Source organism: Schistocerca americana, chromosome X (assembly GCF_021461395.2).
Source record: "Schistocerca americana isolate TAMUIC-IGC-003095 chromosome X, iqSchAmer2.1, whole genome shotgun sequence".
Taxonomy (NCBI): domain Eukaryota; kingdom Metazoa; phylum Arthropoda; class Insecta; order Orthoptera; family Acrididae; genus Schistocerca; species Schistocerca americana.
In genome coordinates this window covers 290,202,192-290,225,454 of record NC_060130.1, presented here as the reverse complement: position 1 = coordinate 290,225,454, position 23,263 = coordinate 290,202,192, and the positions used below count along the sequence as shown (strand labels likewise).

At 43.4% G+C, this 23,263-nt stretch overlaps 1 protein-coding gene across 2 annotated transcripts in view; it reads right to left on the bottom strand.

Moving 5' to 3' along the window:
* Positions 1 to 23,263, bottom strand: part of LOC124556842 (cAMP-specific 3',5'-cyclic phosphodiesterase-like) — a 931,691-nt gene that overhangs the window by 305,037 nt on the left and 603,391 nt on the right. For both annotated transcript variants that reach the window (XM_047130860.1, XM_047130861.1), the window contains one exon: positions 22,942 to 23,006. In XM_047130860.1, the coding sequence (XP_046986816.1) occupies positions 22,942 to 23,006 (65 nt within the window). The remainder of the gene's footprint in view (positions 1 to 22,941; positions 23,007 to 23,263) is intronic.

Here is a 23,263-nt window from a genome sequence, read left to right as displayed (position 1 = left end):
TCAAATTAAATTATTGCAGGTGCCAAACTCTTTTCTACTCCACTTGCAGGGTCGATTACAGTCAGTTCGCGTTTCTTTTTAATCCTTGTGCAACAGCAAAAGTAGGAGTTAGAATAGGGGGGGGGGGGGGGGAGGGCTTAGAGCATCATTTACATATGTAGATTCTAGAAGAATTTAGTGTTAAATACACTGCTAGCCCCGGCACCTCGCAAATTTATTAGTCTAAATGACGTCTTCGTGCCAAAACAATTTCTTTGTCAACAGTGCATTTCAGTGAACTAGCTGGACGATGAGGGAAGCCTATTGGGTGATGCACAAGTTTCGCAGTAGCTGCACTTTGAAGTCCGTCTGCTAGTTTGGTGGCCGGCCGAAGTGGCCGTGCGGTTAAAGGCGCTGCAGTCTGGAACCGCAAGACCGCTACGGTCGCAGGTTCGAATCCTGCCTCGGGCATGGATGTTTGTGATGTCCTTAGGTTAGTTAGGTTTAACTAGTTCTAAGTTCTAGGGGGCTAATGACCTCAGCAGTTGAGTCCCATAGTGCTCAGAGCCATTTTTTTTGCTCGTTTGGTCTGGGGAACAGCGCGTGTGGTGGTGGGCGCAGAGATGTTGGCGTGAGTTTGCCCTAGCCCCTGGCTGCCGAGGTCCACCCGTAATCTGCATGCTGTTCCCCTGGCAGCTGGCGCATTTATCTTTATTAGCTCGCAGGTCCTTGCGAAGGCTGACCGCACACTTGGCAGTAATTGGATTTGACTTACCGGTGTAAGCATAATGACGAAACTTCTCCCGTTGTACAACATCCTGACAATAGCGGAAGCGCTTTGTAAATACCTGTAAGTGTAGTGCGTTGTTCACCTTTAAAATAGTGTTCAGCTTTCTCCTGCATGGCTATAACTACGTAGTAAGAATCGAGGAAGCTTGCGACTACACTGAGTTCGTTACTTTAAGTTGAAGGAAGCTGCTTTTTTTTTTTTTTTTTTTAATTTGCCATCTTGAAAGTTTCATCTGCAAACGCTATTGTAACTTAGTGGCGATCGGCACCAGAGGAAATTTATTTTAATAACTATTTCGTAAATACGATCAATTCGCATCATTAACAGTTATTTTTGATTTGAAGTTCCTTTTCGTTTTAAATAGCAAAACATGCCCAAATCAATGTCCAGCAACTTAATACCCTATGAATAGGTGTTCAGCTCCCTCCGCGGGGTTGTGAACTTGTTAACTTTAAAGTAGACGTTCGTGATGCGGACACCCATGTTGTTACCTGGTTCTTGACTTTTGGTTGCTGTCGTCTACTTCGTCGTCATCTGTCGAATCTGCAAGTGCAGTATTTCAACTTTCTTATTTCTACTGAAAATTTATATCTCTATTGCTAACAAAATCTACAACGTTTATTACAGACCTCGTTAAAGCATACGTAATGCATGTAGCTGACTGTTGTCGCCTCGACTATCTCAGTGTTATTTCATACTTTCTATGTGCCCTTACAACTAAGTGACACCCGTCGGGTTCCCGATATTTCTAGCTTGTATTGGCCAGATTTCGTCGACAGTCTTCCAATAATGCTGTTTCGTGTACACTTTCTTCCGCATTACATTTTTTTTCATCCATGTCCTCACTTACTTCTATAAGATAGTCTGTATTTTGCTGGTGTCCTCGTAATGCAGAATTTTCGTGAATCTTCTGATGGCATTCTTTTGAAATATTCATAATAGTAACATGTTCTATTGGAAGATGTTATGATTTTCTTGGTCTTCTTGCACCGTTTCTCATCTGATCGTAATCTATTTTATGGACCCACTTAACATAGCCATTGACTGTTTTTGTGTTTCTTCTACATCTACATCCATACTCCGCAAGCCACCTGACGGTGCGTGGCGGAGGGTACCTTGAGTACCTCTATCGGTTCTCCCTTCTATTACAGTCTCGTATTGTTCGTGGAAAGAAGGATTGTCGGTATGCCTCTGTGTCGGCTCTAATCTTTCTAATTTTATCCTCATGGTCTCTTCGCGAGATGTACGTAGTAGGGAGCATTATACTGCTTGACTCCTCGGTGAAGGTATGTTCTCGAAACTTCAACAAAAGCCCGTACCGAGCTACTGAGCGTCTCTCGTGCAGAGTCTTCCACTGGAGTTTATCTATCATTTCCGTAACGCTTTCGCGATTACTAAATGATCCTGTAATGAAGTGCGCTGCTCTCCGTTGGATCTTCTCTATCTCTTCTATCAACCCTATCTGGTACGGATCCCACACTGCTGAGCAGTATTCAAGCAGTGGGCGAACAAGCGTACTGTAACCTCCTTCCTTTGTATTTGGATTGCATTTCCTTAGGATTCTTCCAATGAATCTCAGTCTGGCATCTGCTTTACCGACGAACGACTTTATATGATAATTCCATTTTAAATCACTCCTAATGCCTACTCCCAGATAATTTATGGAATTAACTGCTTCCAGTTGCTGACCTGCTATATCATAGCTAAATGATAAGGGATCTATCTTTCTATGTATTCGCAGCACATTACACTTGTCTACATTGAGATTCAATTGCCGTTCCCTGCACCATGCGTCAATTCGTTGCAGGTCCTCCTGCATTTCAGTACAATTTTCCATTGTTACAACCTCTCGACATACCACAGCATCATTCGCAAAAAGCCTCAGTGAACTTCCGATGTCATCCACAAGGTCATTTATGTATATTGTGAATAGCAACGGTCCTACGACACTCCCCTGCGGCACACCTGAAATCACTCTTACTTCGTTCTGTTATCTAGGTACTCTTCAATCCAATCACACAATTGGTCTGATAGTCCATATGCTCTTACTTTGTTCATTCTTCTGTTCTCTGGTGGGTGTTTCTGTTCTGTAAGATGCATTTAATGGCGTACAAATTTTATAGCTTCATTTCATTGTTCTAATCGCTTAGATCTGCACTGCCTGGACTCGACCTCTCTACGGTCTTTTTTTTTTCTGACTAAGTCACCATGTATCAGAGTCTTGCGCCAGTATTTGCAAGTTATCCTTGAGTTCAGCGGAGTCGATTTTGATTTCACAACATCTCACTGTTGCAACTTTTCTTGCTCCGGCCAGTCCTCTTGTAACAAGACTTGCCTCAGAAGTCCTGTTACCTAACGCTGGATGTCTCATTCGCTACAGTCAGGTAGTACTTACGAGTATGTTCAAAGTTGATACAGTACGTCGCTTGTTGACATGTGTTTGCTCTAACCTCCGGCTGCGGAGGTCCCACGCGTAATCTGCATGCTGTTCTCCCTGGCACCTGGCACATGCGTAACGCCAACCTGCCCAAGACATACGCCATTGGACCAACCCGAAAGATAGGGGACGCATCGCTCAGTGAGGCGGGATTGTATTAGCTGTTAATAGTGGCAACTATATAAAGCAAGCAGCACAGAAAAGAGGGCAAGTTAACAAATCTTCTCTATCTTTAATACTTATTCTACAATTTTCAGTTGTGTTATTAGTGTACACTGACTGAAAAAACCGCAACATCAAAACATAGTTAATGTACAGTCATGAAATTTCGAGAATACATTTTTCCAGGTAACATATTTCAATGACTAACGTTACAAGATCACAGGTTAATGTAAGCACCAGGTAAGCCATTGCAAATGTGAAATGCTGGTACGCTAATAACCGGTATAACCGACAGAATGTTGAATGCAACCTTGCAATCGTGCATGCATTGTCTTCTACAGGTGTCGGATGTCAGTTTGTGGGATGCAGTACCATGCCTATTACACCTGGCCGATCAATACAGGGACGGTTACTGCCTCTTATGGATGACGCTGGAGGTGTTGTACGATGATGTCCCATGTGTGCTCGATTGGAGACAAATCTGGTGACTGAGCAGGCCAAGGCAATATGTCCACAATCTGTAGAGCATGTTCAGCTACAACAGTGTTATGTGGGCGAGCGTTTTATCCTGTTGGAAAATAACCCCTAGACTGCTGTTCACGAATGGCAGTACAACAGGTCGGATCACCGTAATCCAACACACGACCATCACTGGCAGTGAGGCAGAACCAGTTTTCATCACAAAACACAACAGATGTCCACCGTGCCCTCGCATGGGCTCTCGCCTGACACCACTGAAGCCGCAGATTGGGGTGGTTTGGGGTCAGTGGAATGCACGCCACAGGGCGTCTGGTTCGGAGCTGTCCTAGAAGTAACCGATATGTAACAGTTCATTGTGTCCCTGTGGTGCCAGATGTTGCTCAAATTGCTGCCGCACATGCTGTACGATGCGCCAGAGCCATACGCCGAATACGATGGTCTTCCCTCTCGGCAGTGCCACGTAGGCACAGCAGCCTGGTCTTCTTCCGACAGTACATTCTCATGACCACCGCTGCTAGCAATCACGTACAGTGGCTGCATTCCTGCCAAGTCGTTCTGTAGTATCGCAGAAAAAACGTCCAGTTTCTCGGAGACCTGTTATAAGAGCTCGTTAAAACTCAGTGGAGTGTTGATAATGGCGTCTTTGTCACCTTAAAGGCGTTCTTGACTAACATCAACAAGCACGTCCAATTTCAAAAATGGTTCAAATGGTTCTGAGCACTATGGGACTCAACTGCTGTGGTTATCAGTCCCCTAGAACTTAGAACTACTTAAACCTAACTAACCTAAGGACATCACACACATCCATGCCCGAGGCAGGATTCGAACCTGCGACCGTAGCAGTCGTACGGTTCCGGACTGCGCGCCTAGAACCGCGAGACCACCGCGGCCGGCCCAATTTCAAAAGCAGGTAACGTTCACGGCTGTTACTATCAGTATCGAAAGCAAATCTGACTTGCACCCGCATATGCGACTGCGCGAAATTTGAATGGACATCATCTTTTAGATGTAGAAACACACCTACCAACTTTCGTTTATGTCGCACAACTATTTCTTGGTGATGCGATTTTTTTCGTCATTGTATATTACAGATGAAGATCAATGTGTTTTTTAATACACTCGATTCTCCCAAACTTACACGAATGACAGCGTGTCGGCATACGCATGCTTGGGGCTGACAGTCTGCGACCACTTGTTTATTATTTTGTAACATCATGATGTCACTCTCTAGTTCCCGACCTACCTCGGGTACCTGGCGGTTCGAGATCCTGCAGACTTCAGGTTAGTGCGAACATTTGTAGACGACTTCAGACGAGTGACACGATAAGCACATTGTTGCAGTCTTTTTGAGTAGATGAGTGTGATACGTTTGTTACACACATGTGCGAACCAGGGATCTGAGTCAAGAGTGGGGGGAATGGGTGTGATTCATTTCTGTTTCGACGACTTACGGAAGGGTGGAGGAAACGAAGCACAATCTCTTACAAAACAAAAGTGAAGGATGTTACAAAACTGCGTTATTAATCACCAGATATACAAATGCTACCACTTAATAATACGTACCTACTATATGCGTTGTGCTGAACTGATGTGGCACATTTCGTTTTAGATTTGTACATAATGCTCTGCTGTCAGACAGGTAACATTCAGATAAACGGGAATACTTCCCATATTCACATTTTAGTAGATTTTAAGACTGACTGGTAACGCTAGAAAAAAAAGAAAACTCCCGAGGTGAAAGTAAAATGTAAATTGAAGGCTTTAGAACGCAATGCTGCAAGTAAAATAGCGGCAAATGGCTAAATAGTTTTGAAATTTTACGACAAATGGGTGAGGCTACACTCGTTGCTAGTGCGTATCTATTAATGTTCAGGCGTTCCTCAAACTGATTCCGAAGTCATAAGCTTTCCTGCGTGATTGCACAGTATGCGAATTCGAATAGAAAAACGAAGAGTAGGGTTAAGCGCTCCATCGACGATGAGGTCCTGAGAGACGGAGCGCAAGCTCGAATGGACCAAGGATGAGGAACGCAATCGGGCGCGTCCATTTCAAAGGAACAAACCCACCACTTGACTTCAGCAATTTAGAGAAACCTCAGTCTGGATGTGTGGTCGGGAATTTTAAACGCCGTCCTCCGGAATGCGAGTCACGTGTCATACCATCGCTGCTTGTTGTGCGGTACGGCAGTATCACGTGTTAAGGTATTTCTTATTTTTCCTAAGGGGTACGCCGCAAAAGTTTAATGGCCCCATTCGACGAATGAATAGGTGTCAAGACTCTCACACACCTTCCCCTCACGAGTAACTTAGGAGATGTTTGGGATTAAGCCCATGGCACTAGTGCAACAAAGCCTCTACCACGATTCGAATGAATGGCTGAAGTCAAGCTTCACCTGTACGGCGTGCGTTTGTAAATTCAGCTACGGAGGAGGAGGATAATATTAAGTAACAGTTGGAGGAAAGTGACTGCTGCATTATCTCGTTTCGGGAACACTTATTGCTGTTCACCAAGCTCCTTTTCAGGGTTTTATTGAAGTGTCGTAAGTAGGATATTATAGGCAACAGTTAGTAATGGTATTCTTCTATAGCTGTTAACGCTTGTCTTAGCTTGAGTTTTCTATGATTATTTAATTTTCCCCACGAGGCTGGGATAGTTCACGCTGCTGCCTCCTCAGCGCGCCGTTAATGGGAGATTTTACTGCTGGCGTTTAGCGCAATTACAAGCCAGGACAGCTGCCTGATGTCACTGGTTGTTTCATCGTTAACACAGTAAAGTGTATACACACACACACACACACACACACACACACACACACACAGAGCGGCGCCTAGCGCCTTCCATCTCTGGTCCGTGGACTGTTGAGACGCATTGCGGGTGAGGCGCACGCACCGTCCATTGACGAGGAAGCGCAGCTGGAAAATACAGCAACGAAATGGCGATGACGAATACACGCTTCCAATGTGCGTTCACCGCGATGTCGCCAAACCCGGATGGGACCATCATGATGCTGTAAACAGAACCTGGATTCATCCGAAAAAATGACGTTTTGCCATTCGTGCACCCAGGTTCGTCGTTGAGTATACCATCGCAGGCGCTCCTGTCTGTGATGCAGCGTAAAGTGTAACCGCAGCCATGGTCTCCGAGCTGATAGTCCATGCTGCTGCAAACGTCGTCGAACTGTTGGTGCAGATGGTTATTGTCTTGAAAACGTCCCCATCTGTTGACTCAGGGATCGAGACGTGGCTGCACGATCCGTTACAGCCATGCGGATAAGATGCCTGTCATCTCGACTGCTAGTGATACGAGGCCATTGGGATCCAGCACGGCGTTCCGTATTACCATCCTGAACCCACCGATTCCATATTCTGCTAACAGTCATTGGATCTCGACCAACGCGAGCAGCAATGTCGCGATACGATAAACCGAAATCGAGATAGGCTACAATCCGACATTTATCAAAGTCGGAAACGTGATGGTACGCATTTCTCCTCCTTACACGAGGCATCACTACAACGTTTCACCAGGCAACGCCGGTCAACTTTTGTTTGTGTATGAGAAATCGGTTGGAAACTTTCCTCATGTCAGCACGTTGTAGATGTCGCCACCGGCGCCAACCTTGTGTGAGTGCTCTGAAAAGCTTATCATTTGCATATCACAGCATCTTCTTCCTGTCGGTTAAATTTCACGTCTGTAGCACGTCATCTTCTTGGTGTAGCAATTTTAATGGCCAGTAGTGTATATGAAGGATGCATAAGAACTGTAACACATTTACCTTGAACAACAGTTCTCTAAAACTGACTCAACACGGTTTCGTTATTACAACGCCGAATTTCACATTCGCATTTAACTTTCCAGACTATCGTTGTTAATTTTTCACGTGCTACAGATCGACGTGTTACGAACAAAAGAGTGCATATCTCAGTTCCACAGACTTCAGCTGTTATGTGTACTTCACACGGATCAAAAATACTGGAGCATTCCCCTGGACCAGGCCACACGAGATGCTTCTATCTCGTTACTTTGACAGATGCTCTACTTTCCTCCATCCGCGCTCTAACTATTGATTTAACATGTTCTTTTCATTCCACATCGCTTTGTAGTACTATTATCCTTATACAGTATGTTCTACAGGCTCCTGAACGCTGCAATCTGATAACGATAAACCAAGAACTGCATAGATGACAAACAAAATCCTCATCTTAGCTCATGTAATTTCTTTTCAATTTAAGATACCAACCACTTTTTATTTGGATAGTCGTTCTCTGTTAATGACCTCAAATACTATATTAAATGTACTGGCATAACGCTTACCTCAATATTTTCCGCAGGTTTTTCTTCCATTCACTATGTCAAATAACTTTATGTACTCTAATAACAAATTTGCTCTCTCTTTTCTGTTAACTTTCTTTTACTGAAGATATTTCAGAATTAACACGTCTATGCAGGATGGTCCTTTGCTAAAATCACTAAAGTGGTCCAGTATTTCTCACTTTGCCCGTTATTGTCTTCGAATTCTCTCTCTCTCTCTCTCTCTCTCTCTCTCTCTCTCTCTCTCTCTCTCTATTCGTTTAGTCGGTTCCGACTCTTCGTGACCCCCATGAACCAAATCTCGCCACTTTTTCCTGTCTTGCACTTTCTCCCTTAGACCTTCCAGGTTGGAACACATTGCTTTTGTGGTGCCATCGATCCATCTCATCCTCTGACGTCCTCTTCTTCTAGTTCCTTCAATGTTCCCCAGCATTAATGTTTTTCCAAAGTAGGTAAGCTTTTTTTTTGACATTAGACCCTCCAGGGAGAAATCTGGTTTTGTTTGCTCCAATATTGATCTGTTGGTTCTCTTTGCAGTCCATGGAACTCCAAGAAGTTTCCTCCAACACCACAATTCGAAGGCGTTAATTCTTCGCCGTTCCAATGGTCCAGGTCTCACGTCCATACATCACAACTGGAAAGACCATAGCTCTCATAATACGGATCTTTGTTGCTAGTGTTATATCTCTGGACCATATTACCTTGTCAAGGTTTGACATCGCCTGTCTACCGAGCAACAGGTGTCTCCGGATTTCATGGCTGCAGTCGCCGTCAGCAGAGATCTGGGAACCGAGATAACTGAATGTGGTCACTACCTCCATGGTCCCACGAACTGGTAGGTGTAGTTGCCATAATTTTCATTTTCTTCACATTCAGGCTAAGATCGGCCTTTTCACTTTCGTCTTTCACCTTCAGCAAGAGTGTTCTCAATTCTTCTTCACTTTTTGCCAACTGGATCGTATCATCCGTGTATCTGAGGTTGTTTACATTTATTCCAGCTATTTTAATTCATGTTTCTCATTCATCTAGCCTCGCATTCCTCATAACATGTTCTTCGAATTTACACTAACGGAAAATGAGGAACGAACATTTCTACCTACATACGTGCAGTAGAAAAACAGTTTTTGCTACGGATTCTGAAGAGGTTTCGATTCCGTAGCCGAGACTGCGTAGGAACACGTGTCCGGTGGCGCTCGTCTTGAAGGAGCACGATCCGAATCCTGGTGATGGAACAATTTGTCATCGCTAGCACTTGTCCTGCAAGAGATGGAGTGTTAGTGGTGTACAGCTTGGCTCCAAATCCAAAACCCCTCTACAGTGTCTTATGGAGTGAGGGCATGTGAAACTGTCGAGGGTGATTCGATCTTCACATGCCGACGTCAGGTCCTTTCGAGATATTGTAGAGAAGTGGGCCAATGTACCAGCACCGAGTTGCATTCTCTCCTTTCCGTTCGTAGCACAAACACATCGCTATACGTTACATCAGACAACCCTATGTTATCCCTACGCACGGTTACAGGACTGGAATGTAACGGAAACTATGAAAGTTCCTGAAATATTTTTCGAGGACATATTGTCCATAAGTGTATGACACTTGAACAAATTAAATACACTATCTGTATCCCACGTACCAACATAGCAGGCAATGAGATGGATGATGTTTGTGTTTTTCTTTGCTATCTTACACAGCTTCCTCCACATGAACGTCCGCAGTTCGTGGTCTAGTGGCTAGCGTTGCTGCCTCTGGATCACGAGGTCCCGGATTCGATTCCCGCCCAGGTTGGGGATTTTCTCTGTCCGGGGACTGGGTGTTCGTGTTGACCTCATCATTTCATCATCATGATCATCATCATCATCCGTGACAGTTGCTAGATTGGACTGTGAAAGAAATTGGACTGTGTAAAAATTGTGACTGTCTGGGCGCTGATGCCCTCACAGTTGAGCGCACCACAAAAAAGATACTATGCCATGATAATACGAGTATTAATGATACCAACAAGACCTCACTACCGTGACCTCAGGCGTGGACGGCAATTCCTCGTCCTTACAACGTACAAGATGTTTAATCACAGTCGATTCACACAACACGTTCATAGCATCAACATATACCATTTTATCTCTCCCAGTGCAACAAAGAGAAAGATGTAAATCACAATGGCTGCGCATAACGTAAGGACACGTCAGCTAAGGAACGTCAGCCCTCAAAAACGGCAGCTGAAATTTAGTCGATATCAAAAACATGTTTATTTTTTTGTTTCTTTATAAAATAGGTAGTGCTAATATCAAAAGGTTTTTTATAACGTTAAATTCTACCTCAACCATAGCGAAAATAAGTATATAAGAGACTTTTATGAGGTACGAAACAAAGATTTTAATGCTGAAATCTGACTGTGATCACGTAGTTATGTATGTATGTACACCCTATCGTAATAATGTATCAGGTGTCCCTTCTAAGAGTCATCAGATGCATTTTCTCTGGTGTTTAGGCAAATATCTGCTATTTCCTTTTTGTGACCTGTAGTTCTGGTCACCTCTAATAAATGTGACTCATCAAGTCTTTTATGCGACACCCGAGGTCGACGGAAAGCGTCAGTTTTTTCCTCTTTGTGAACAAAATGATTTTTAAAGCGGAATTTTACGTGTCCATTACATAGAACAGTCCGAAATTAGTCTAGTGCGATTTTGTTTTATCGATATGTATTAAGAGGGTAATTAAACACTGAGAATAACCAGTACTCCAACAGCCACAAAGCAGCGCAGAAGCATGTCGATTGCAGTCAGCTCGGCTCACAACGCTACTCAGCCGCTGCTGTAGTACTGGTTATTCTGCGTGTTTTAACGTCGCTCTTAATACATATCAATAAAACGAATTTCGCATTAGACTAATTTGGGACCACTGTATACAATGGACACGTAAAATTCTGCTTTAAAAATCATTTTATTCGTAACGAGAAACAGATCTACACTTTGTGTCGTATGAAAGATGTGATGAGCTTAATTTGTTTGGAGTGACTCCAGCTACACACAGCAAAAAGGAAATTTCAGATATCCGCCGAAACACCAGAGAAATGCGCCTGTGACTCTTTATGAGGGATACTCTACATTTGCTTAAGATCCGTAAATTTGGAGATGCTCGAATGGGGTCACTGGAAAACCAATACAACGCTAAAAAATCATGTATATGTTTATGCAATGCTAACACTTTCGTGTATTCGCTATTCAGTCTCCACTAGTATAACCTACGACTGGCTTGTACCTCTACAATTTTCGTACATCTCACAGGCGTATTTCTCGAAGCATGGTTGTAATCATAGTTGGAAGCATATAGAGAGCACGTGCCCTTCGCTGGCTCCTCTCTGAGAAGGTCGCCGTATTCCACGTGTGGCCTGCCCTCTGCGCAGCGCAAAATGCCACGCAGGGATTTTCGTAACAAAAGCTCCGAACGCCTCTGGAGATATCTCTGTGGTAGCGACTAAGAAGCAGCACAAGAAAGCGGCAGCGTGACAAGAAATCCTGCCACACAAAGCTGTAAAGCGGGAACTCTCAGAGGGGAGAGTTCGTGCCGCCTCTAAAAATGCTGGTCTTAACGTTTGCCAAAGGTTCTGTAAGCTGTGAACGGTTGCATGCAGACGGCCGAACTGCGGTATCCTATGTAACTTTTCATACATAATATTTCTTTCACCAATACAAACTGCGCACTACAGCGTTGTGAGATTTCTTTTCATACTTCATCGCTGTTGTTCACGTCCTGACTACCCAAGGTAGATTTGTAGTACACATTACCTTTTCATTGTCCTTTTATTGTGATGTTTTGCACATGCCGCGATTTCTAGTTTTTGAGTTTTTCTTGTGCAGCTGCGCTGGAGGCCTTTAGACGTTAAGAAAATTTTTGTAATATATTTTCTAAAACAAACTCCCAATATTACGTAATGTGCAGTTTATATTTTTCAGTGAGAAGGAGAGCCAAGTATGTAAGACACGTTCGAGTTCTTTTCTGTCATCATTCAAATTTTTTCTCTTCTTTCTGGATCACCCGCAGGGTTCTTTTTCTAAATTTCCACACATTTTGTGGGGAATGTAAGTTGCATATCGTTGCGTGCTACTATCTATAGAACGCCGTTAGCGTCGGCAGTTTCTTGATCGGCGGGGTAATTGCGTAAATCAAGAGCGCTGGGATTCCCCAAGTAGAGAGATGGAGAAGCATGGCTTGCTCCTAAGACCACGTCGCGGAGTTTGTTTAAGCGGTAAAAAGGTTGTTTGGCTGTGCGTGTTCGTATGTGCCGCGTAGTAGTGCTAACGATACATTTTTAAGTGCACCATATAAGACTGTTTGTGTGTGGTATAACATATTCGTATACATCTCTTCCGCCGTGTTGATCGAACCACGCGTTTGACCAGTGAACTGTACCATAAGAATTAACTGTGAAAATCTCCTGCTACTTGTTAAACGGTGATCGTGAACGTATAACTGAAATAGAGAATACGGTATGAACAGTGCGTCAGTGAGAAAGAACGATATTCAAAGTTCAAATAAGTTTCGGGCTTGCAGCCGGTCGTCGTTCTATATACCGGATGATCAAAAAGTCAGCATAAATTTGAAAACTGAATAAATCACGGAATAATGTAGATAGAGAGGTACAAATTGACACACATACTTGGAATGACATGGGGTTTTATTAGAAGCAAAAAAATACAAACGTTCAAAAAATGTCCGACAGATGGCGCTTCATGTGATCAGAATAGCAATAATTAGCATAACAAAGTAAGACAAAGCAAAGATGATGTTCTTTACAGGAAATTCTCAATATGTCCACCAGCATTCCTCAACAATTGCTGTGGTCGAGGAATAATGTTGTGAACGGCACTGTAAAGCATGTCCGGAGTTATGGTGAGGCATTGGTGTCGGATGTTGTCTTTCAGCATCCCTAGAGATATCGGTCGATCACGATACACTTGCGACTCCAGGTAGCCCCAAAGCCAATAATCGCACGGACTGAGGTCTGGAGACCTGTGAGGTCAAGCATGACGAAAGTGGCGGCTGAGCAATCGATCACCACCAAACGACGCGCGCAAGAGATCTTTCACGCGTCTAGCAATACTTAGTTTTATTTTTGGTTCTAATAAAACCCCATTTCATTCCAAGCATGTGTGTCAATTTTTACCTCTCTATCTACATTATTCCGTGGTTTATTAAGTTTTCACATTTATACTGACTCTTTGATGACCCGGTATATTCCACTATATTTCAACTGGGCACCTGTCAATCACCCTCAGGGGAGCCATCTTCGACAACTGCCCACATTTCGACACTTGCACATTTCCATGGCACAAATCCAACGCGAGGACGCTGTACAAGAAAATTTAAAAACACAGTAGCCATCGCACGCACGCACGCACACACACACACACACACACACACACACACACACACACACACACACACACAAGCTGCCCAATGCCAGAAGTTATCAACAGTTAATATTATTTACCAGCACGTGATTTAGCATTAACTCTGACCCTCTGTTGTTTGACCAGGAAGAGAGAAGGATTCAAAGCAGATTTTAAGCAAAATCCTCCATCGCTATGTAAAAGGTCACTCGCTAATTTCATCTCAACGGCTGCCTTAGTAACACTACCCCAACAGCTGGAAGCGCACGCCAGAACCTCCGTGTTGTTATATTCAATAAGATCACCACTACCAAGGCAGTGTTCAGCATCAGCAGATTTGCTCGGCTGTTGTAAGCGTATGTAATGCTTACGTTTAATACACCGATCCACCTCGGTCCTAATGGTATGATCAATGTACGAAATGCAACAACTGCTAGGGTCGTTTAACAAGTAATGCAACATTTTTTTTTCTGAAAGCAGGTTGATTGTGTTGTGACTTGGCAAGACAGCCAAGCCACTATGAGGTAGCCGAAAGGCACGCGTTTAAGCTCACGCAGGCTGGCGTGAGGTCTGGAACAGTTAAAGGAGTTGAGTCTAGCAAAAAAAGTACGTAGCTTCTGGAATACTTAACTTTAATCCATAATTGGTAAACATCGGTCTGACGGTACATGCATCACAAGATAAACAGCAAATGATAATCGCGCCTTGCTAGGTCGTAGCAAATGACGTAGCTGAAGGCTATGCTAACTATCGTCTCGGCAAATGAGAGCGTAATTTGTCAGTGAATCATCGCTAGCAAAGTCGGCTGTACAACTGGGGCGAGTGCTAGGAAGTCTCTCTAGACCTGCCGTGTGGCGGCGCTCGGTCTGCAATCACAGACAGTGGCGACACGCGGGTCCGACGTATACTACCGGACCGCGGGCGATTTAAAGGCTACCACCTAGCAAGTGTGGTGTCTTGCGGTGACAGCACAGATTGTATTTTGAATTCCAGTACACCACTTTATTCCCGACTCTTTTGGGTACAAAAGCCTATTTTCAACATCATCTCCATCCAATGTGAGGGTCTTTTGCTATCTTACTGGGAGGGCCTGTATGCCGGCATGGTACCAATCTACTAGTCGACGCCGGAGCCAACGTCTTGATGCGTCAATAACATCCCCATAATACACGTACTGCTTCCCGTAGATTGCATCCTTCATTGGTCGTAACAGGTGGAAGGCAGAAAGTGCGAGATCTGGGCTGTAGGGTGCATGACGAAGAACGGACCAATGAAGTCTTTCTGAGCTCCTCTCGGGTGCACAGGCTTGTGTTGTCATGCAGGCGTTTGATTGTAATCCGTCCTTTCAACACTGCTGGAGTCACACTGTGTGCGGCCAGCCGGCACGGGAGTGATCGGACAGGTTTGCGCGACCTTGTTGCGATGATGACAGACGCCTTGCCCAACAACTCAGTGCGTTTTTCTGCAGTGCCAGGACACCGTACACATTCTGCAAGTGCATACGATAATCTGCAACACACTGGTGACAGCTCTGTGCTTGGAACGCACCACCGTTAAAGACGCTATTTTGAAGGCTACGTATAGCGCTGCCACCTATCGGAACTTCGTGAAAGCATAGGGTCTGAAGCGGAAATATTCCACGATGTCCCACAATTTATTCAACCGAAATTGGCAGGGAAAAAAAAAGATGGGTTGCATCACTTACTGAACGTCCCTTGTACAATGGATAGGTAGACATCGGTCTTACACAAATCACGATCGTTCTTTACAGACCGCGAAAGAGCCCTAATGTTAGATGGTGGTCGAAAACCACACTTCCCATCCCGGTGGAAATGATGAGTGCGTAAGGAAAAAAAAGGGTCGTTAACTTCGGTGACAATTTTCATCACTCACCAGACTCAGGGTTGTTCGATAGCGGATCGTGCGTCTGATCTCTCTCTCACTGTAAATATTCTGGCTAAAGGTTTTTCGAGGTGAGACAACTCGGCTCACGAACGCTCAGTGTCTGAGATGACGTGGGCCATATGAACCAACGTACGAAGCGAACCCTCAGGTTGAGCAAAACGATGTCAACCGTCAGCCTAAAGATACAAGCCAGAGGGAATTGCCTTTCTAGAAATGGCGTGGCCCAACGTACCCTCAACCTTCCTTCTGACCAACACATCAAGGAAGTGAAGGCAGCCACCTTTTGCCACCTTCAAAGTGAAGCGAATTTTTGGGTGAATTGAATTCAGCTGTTCTAAAAGGCTGTTAAAATTTTGCAAAAGGCCTCACAGATTTCAACGGCGCCGTCTCTAGGACTCGTTTTTCGAAATCTTGCAAAAACAGTTTGGCAGTAATAGGTGACAAAGCGCTCCGTATCTCAACTCCATCGATTTGCTCATAAAACTGATCATTAAATAGGTAAGTCGGAGTCAAAACAAGTCGAAATAGGTTCGTTCATTCAACACCAATCGTAATCTTAATTAATCATAGCGAATCAGTTGGAAGAACGCGAGTGAAGAGAGAGGCTACATCAAAAGTTACTAAAATATCAGGGCCATTCAAACGTAATTCTTTTAATCGATATAATAACTACGCCTATTTCTTAAGGGGGGCCGGCCGCGGTGGTCTTGCGGTTCTAAGCGCTGCAGTCCGGAACCGCGGGACTGCTTCGGTCGCAGGTTCGAATCCTGCCTCGGGCATGGATGTGTGTGATGTCCTTAGGTTAGTTAGGTTTAAGTAGTTCTAAGTTCTAGGGGACTGATGACCTAAGATGTTAAGTCCCATAGTGCTCAGAGCCATTTGAACCATTTGAATCTTAAGGGGGAATGACAGGGTAAGGGTGAAAAAAAAAAACTGGAAATTTTTTTATTACGGAATTTTAATGTATATACATTGAAGAATTATTCCCAAAACATTATGCGCGAAATCCAAAAAGTATCGATTCTGTAGGCGTTTCAAGCTGGGCGTGCATGGCACCCCTCGGGGTTAGAGAAACGGTTGCAAATCGTTATCGATGCCATCACCCTTATTTGTACCGATTTGAGTAAACCTGATTTGCTGGAGCGTTGTTTGGGCGGTTTCACTCAAAATGTGAACGAAAGTTTCAATAGCCTCATTTGGAGATACGCTCCCAAAGATCCAGCCGAAGCCAAATTGTCAATATTCCTTCAAACTTGGCCCTATGTCTTTTGAATGTGGCCCATACTGCATTATTACATGTGGCAAATGCCCTTCAAATCAAAATCGGCGATGAAATCCGCCGATTCTGTGAAGACAGAGTCGCCAGCAGCGATGCGCTCAGCAACAAAATGGGCTTTGAGGACGAAAATTTGGGCTTAGCAGGTCGAAGTAGCAGAAAGCCGACACCCACTAACTGAGGCGATAGTTATTATGGACTAGGCATCGATGATATCCCGTAAGTTTTAAGCTTGGTGCCTATTCTGTGATAAATACTCGTCAAACTTTAAACGCCTTTTTCTCAGAACCATGTTTTTCGGCATGGTTGTCGTCGCCCACGCTACAATTTCCATCTGATTTTAATAACTTTTGGTCTCGCTTGAAGCAAACTGAGTTCTCTTCAGTTCATCGAAGCCGATTTTTTTATTTTGATATTTAGTATTTCTTCGGCCAAAAAAGATGGATTCAATAATGCCCATTTTTTTCCAATAAAATATCTATAATTTCGTCAATTTTTTTTTTGAAAATCCGTACGACGAACTAAAATTACATCTGTAACGATCAGGGTGATATGTTAATTTCATGTTTCAAGTAACTACAACCGGAGTTACAGCGACAACCGTCGATAAACCTCTTTTCAGAGCTGCCTCGGAAAAATCCCACCACACAGAGAAGATATTACTATTTTTCACCTAAAAAATACCAATGAAAATTTGATTGTATGCTGTATTCATTGCATAGGCCTAGGAGGAATCCCTTTCTTGGGGATTTTCTGAAGGCCACGTAATCTAGGGAGACAGCAAAATAAGAGACAAGACACTTTATAGTCTGCGGTGACCAGAAAGTTTTCTTCAGGAGATCCGATAGTAAATACTGCGTTTTGAACATATTCCTGCTTTCCAACGAAAATGTAGTATTGCTCCTGTCCGCGGGTAAAATAACAAGCATCTGAGCCTTGAAAACGACAGAGTGCTCACCCACAATACAGTAAAGAGTGGCAACTAACTTCAGGCTCTTTGCTGAACAGCTTCCATTGAACACTGTGAATCAAAATATTTAGACAATAAATTAAACAAGTGATTAACACATGTAATCATATTGGATGTAACTGTCGCCGTTTTCTGGTTACTGCCGTCAATTATACTCGCAACGACAAGCTACACTTGATCACAGAAACGTTATATTGCCTCGTGACATCTGACATCCCCTTGAACAGATTCTGTGTACTTTGAAGCTATGTATTTGAGGATGAGGGTAAACGCACAGTATCAACACTGCAAACGCGTTGCTACCACACCACGATATTACCGCGTTTGGTCTCCTGTGGCCGTTATCGGGAACACGCGGCGACATTGCAATAAACAATTCTTGTGGTGAATAAAGGAAACGCATCGTACTGTGAATGCTCTCAGGACGGTTGTGCATATACACGTTCTCATGATAACTCACGATAAGCCGAACCAAGCATCCTCACTCACAGATGCAATAATACTGTGGTCGACTAATACCTGCTAATGGTACAATGGAAATATTATGGGGCAGTGTAAGAAAATTTTATAGATGATGGGTCACTGTTCATGACGTGGGTCTCAAATAGGTGTGTGTCGAGATGGTGAATGCTTGCAGAACAGTATTTACCTGTTGGGGAACTTTGTTCCAGTATATAACTTAATGTCATGAAGAAAGGCTGGGTTATCAACTGGTTATGGCCTTTGTATTGCTAACGTCCACTAAATAACCATGCGCACTGTGTTCGGTTTCCTCGTTGTAGTCTTGATTATAGCGTGATAAAAATCGTTATTATATTTTGTTTAGTTGGATTACATTGTTATATCCCCAACGAGAGACGTGATTTGCATTCGTGAGTCGAGTTCAGTTCCGGTCTGGTCGTCCTTATTTACATCTTCAATCCTCTTTCGACGCTGATACAGCTTAAGGCTACGAGTGATCCCACATAGAGTGCACCAACGCCTCTATTTTTCTTCCTATCCAAACAGATGAAACATTTTGCAGCTTATACGAGTACTGTAGTCAGCTGAAGGTAAATACAGCAACAGAAGAAAAGTTAATAAGCTTCTTAAAATAATTAGTAACGTTTTCTGTGAAACAACTCGATATTAATCTCTGTAAAAAACTTACACAGCTATTTCTTCACTAAATAGGTTCAACACTGATGTACGGAGGGTGTAGTTCCGGTTGGAGCTGGTGCTGTGATGTTTCTGGGCTGTTTTTCGGCCAACCATCGGGTAACGTGTACACGAACGGGGATGTTGATTTCAACATTATCGTCGCTCAAACGTTGCCCCTTATCACACATCCTCATTATGTGTGTGCTGTAGACACTCCCGTCTCCAAGACAACAGCCGTTGTCACAGGACTGCACGCCTGCTTTCCTCGTTTGACTCACAATCAGTATCCTCTTACTGCTAGACTGGCCACCTAAGCTACGCTAATCTTAAGCCCATGGAAACTATTCGGAAAAACTGGTTAAACGCAGCAGTCAGAGAGCTCAGTGGGATCCAATCATCAATGAGTGTGTTCAGCGGGATATGGCATATGTAAAGAATCTTGTCGACTTTCTTCCTTACTCAGTTTAGGTCGTTATCAATGACAGAAGTGGTGATACGCAGTATTAGCGTCATGTCTTGTGATGTGACCAATTTTCTGTCCCCGTGCTTACATTGTTTACAAGAGTAAAATACTTCTGTAATTAAAGCGAAGCTTTTTTCGCCACTGTTCATATTAATCTCTAAATGGGCAGCAATGCCTATGAAAATTATAAATTATCTTAAGTAAGTCATTTTGGAGCATTAACGTACTTCATATAAATTGTATCTGGAACATTTAACTAAACTGATAAGGAACTGATTTATACACTGATACTTATAGTTGGAGGAACTGTAGAAGCCGGCCGAAGTGGCCGTGCGGTTCTAGGCGCTGCAGTCTGGAACCGCGAGACCGCTACGGTCGCTGGTTCGAATCCTGCCTCGGGCATGGATGTGTGTGATGTCCTTATGTTAGTTAGGTTTAACTAGTTCTAAGTTCTAGGGGACTAATGACCTTAGAAATTGCGTCCCATAGTGCTCAGAGCCATTTGAACCATTTTTTTTTCAACTGTCGAACATCGGCAAATTAAGTGACCTGTATAGTTATGTGTGAAAGCCGTGTTCCTAAGGGGATTTTCATACTCTGGTTTCATCCGCTCAGTTTCATGCATCAGTAGAGCCACAGTGTGCCAAGGAGGACAAGCTAAATATGAAAGCTACTAAAAACCTTATTTAACATTACTAACTTCATAGCTATGAAACACTTAACGTTTGCTAAGAGAGCCTTCTGGTATACCGAACAAAAAAAGCAAATCTATCGTGCATAACACAGAGTAATGTTTGCGGTTGATAAATAAATAAGAAAAAAACATTCTGAGATTTCCAATAAGTATTTAAGTAGTTAGCTTTTCTTTCCAACCTAGTTTACCTATCATAAAACTATTTGCATAAATTTATAGTTTGAGGTACATTCGGGTTCAGGAAACTGCTTTGGTCTCCATATAATTCATATTTTTTAGAAAAAATTGGAACATAGTTTCTCTGATATGTTTGTTACCTTAGGGTATGGACCTGTAGTACTCCACTTAATCAAGAACTTACGTCCTGCGTTACAGTCGTCTGGAACTAAATGTAAGACTCTTACGTGCCCTCTTCCCCTCCCCACTACGAGTACTGCAAATTCTATGACAACAAAAACTAGTCTCTCAGTACTATGAGGTATAGCTTGGCATATTTACAGGGTGTTTCAAAAATGACCGGTATATTTGAAACGGCAATAAAAACTAAACGAGCAGCGATAGAAATACACCGTTTGTTGCAATATGCTTGGGACAACAGTACATTTTCAGGCAGACAAACTTTCGAAATTACAGTAGTTACAATTTTCAACAACAGATGGCGCTGCGGTCTGGGAAACTCTATAGTACTATATTTTCCACATATCCACCATGCGTAGCAATAATATGGCGTAGTCTCTGAATGAAATTACCCGAAACCTTTGACAACGTGTCTGGCGGAATGGCTTCACATGCAGATGAGATGTACTGCTTCAGCTGTTCAATTGTTTCTGGATTCTGGCGGTACACCTGGTCTTTCAAGTGTCCCCACAGAAAGAAGTCACAGAGGTTCATGTCTGGTGAATAGGGAGGTCAATCCATGCCGCCTCCTGTATGTTTCGGATAGCCCAAAGCAATCACACGATCATCGAAATATTCATTCAGGAAATTAAAGACGTCGGCCGTGCGATGTGGCCGGGCACCATCTTGCATAAACCACGAGGTGTTCGCAGTGTCGTCTAAGGCAGTTTGTACCGCCACAAATTCACGAAGAATGTCCAGATAGCGTGATGTAGTAATCGTTTCGGATCTGAAAAATGGGCCAATGATTCCTTTGGAAGAAATGGCGGCCCAGACCAGTACTTTTTGAGGATGCAGGGACGATGGGACTGCAACATGGGGCTTTTCGGTTCCCCATATGCGCCAGTTCTGTTTATTGACGAAGCCGTCCAGGTAAAAATAAGCTTCGTCAGTAAACCAAATGCTGCCCACATGCATATCGCCATCATCAATCCTGTGCACTATATCGTTAGCGAATGTCTCTCGTGCAGCAATGGTAGCGGCGCTGAGGGGTTGCCGCGTTTGAATTTTGTATGGATAGAGGTGTAAACTCTGGCGCATGAGACGATACGTGGACGTTGGCGTCATTTGGACCGCAGCTGCAACACGGCGAACGGAAACCCGAGGCCGCTGTTGGATCACCTGCTGCACTAGCTGCGCGTTGCCCTCTGTGGTTGCCGTACGCGGTCGCCCTACCTTTCCAGCACGTTCATCCGTCACGTTCCCAGTCCGTTGAAATTTTTCAAACAGATCCTTTATTGTATCACTTTTCGGTCCTTTGGTTACATTAAACCTCCGTTGAAAACTTCGTCTTGTTGCAACAACACTGTGTTCTAGGCGGTGGAATTCCAACACCAGAAAAATCCTCTGTTCTAAGGAATAAACCATGTTGTCTACAGCACACTTGCACGTTGTGAACAGCACGCGCTTACAGCAGAAAGACGACGTACAGAATGGCGCACCCACAGACTGCGTTGTCTTCTATATCTTTCACATCACTTGCAGCGCCATCTGTTGTTGAAAATTGTAACTACTGTAATTTCGAAACTTTGTCCGCCTGAAAATGTACTGTTGTCCCAAGCATATTGCAGCAAACGGTGTATTTCTATCGCTGCTCGTTTAGTTTTTATTGCCGTTTCAAATATACCGGTCATTTTTGAAACACCCTGTAGATCTGATGGTTGACACCTCTTTAGTTACGTTTGAAATAGTCTCATATCTGATACAGTATCTTAATTTAACACTCGACCGCGACTATGATAAGAACATTGAACAGTTAGCTAACTGTCTTCAGTCACAGTGTAATCAATAATTGTAAATGACTACTATATGTTTCTTTCTAAATGGACGCATATTCTAGTCACCAATAGAGCGAGATTTATTGAATGAACACAGTTTCATCGTTCGAGTCACCCTATCATGACAGGGGGTTACCAAATGTCACTAATCGAAGGTAGCACTTTCGCCCAATTTCATGTCTTGCACTGCTATATTTTCAAAAGTATATCGACAGGATCACTGGGTAATGTACGACCGGAACCTGTTAGAAACTACAAGGATACAGTCAGTTTTGGAGTCTCGTATGGGTACAGGGTACAATATTTACGAATTTCATACTCTTCTCCCATATAAGACTCTTGAGCTGACATATTTGCCTCTACTTTCAAGCCTGCCCAAATAAATGGGTTGTTCACTAGGAAATTCATCTTTAAACGTTTCCCTTACAATCTCTTGTAACCGAAGAAAATAGGTTGCCTTTAAATAGAGAAAGAACGCTTGTACAGGTGGTCAGGGCCAGTGATTCTTGTAGACATTGAGTGGTTACTATTTTTGCGTTTTTTGTTTCAGATTATTTCAGTTTTCAGAGCGTTTAAAAATAGTCGCAAATCTTGATCCCTTTTGCTGAGTACAGACAGATTCCATTTGGATGAAATGTTATACTCGCGTCAGACCTCATGAGGGCTCCGTTTTCATCAGTGAACATCAACTATGCAATTGGAACACAGCAAAACCAATAGAAAAGTAGAATAGTAACTTATGGCGAAGCAGTCACAAATAAGAGATGAATCTTACCTCCAGGAGCCAAATTGCGTGGCTGTGGTGTAGCATTGCCGGGGGCTCCAGATGACCTCCGGGATCTGAAACAAATCGAGAACGCTATATAAATTACCGATCTGCCGAGGTATTCCTCACAACAGCAACTCAACAGCAGGAAAACAAGATCCGAACTCTGTGAGAAATATTCTGAGCGTACACGTTCATTTGCCTTCCTACTGAGTTGGAATGGTTAATGAAGATGCCTGTTAATTTAAGGACTCAGCTAATGACTGAAAAGTATACCAAAGTCCAAGAAACCCGTCTTCATTGACTTCAGCTATAGCAATAGTTTTCTATA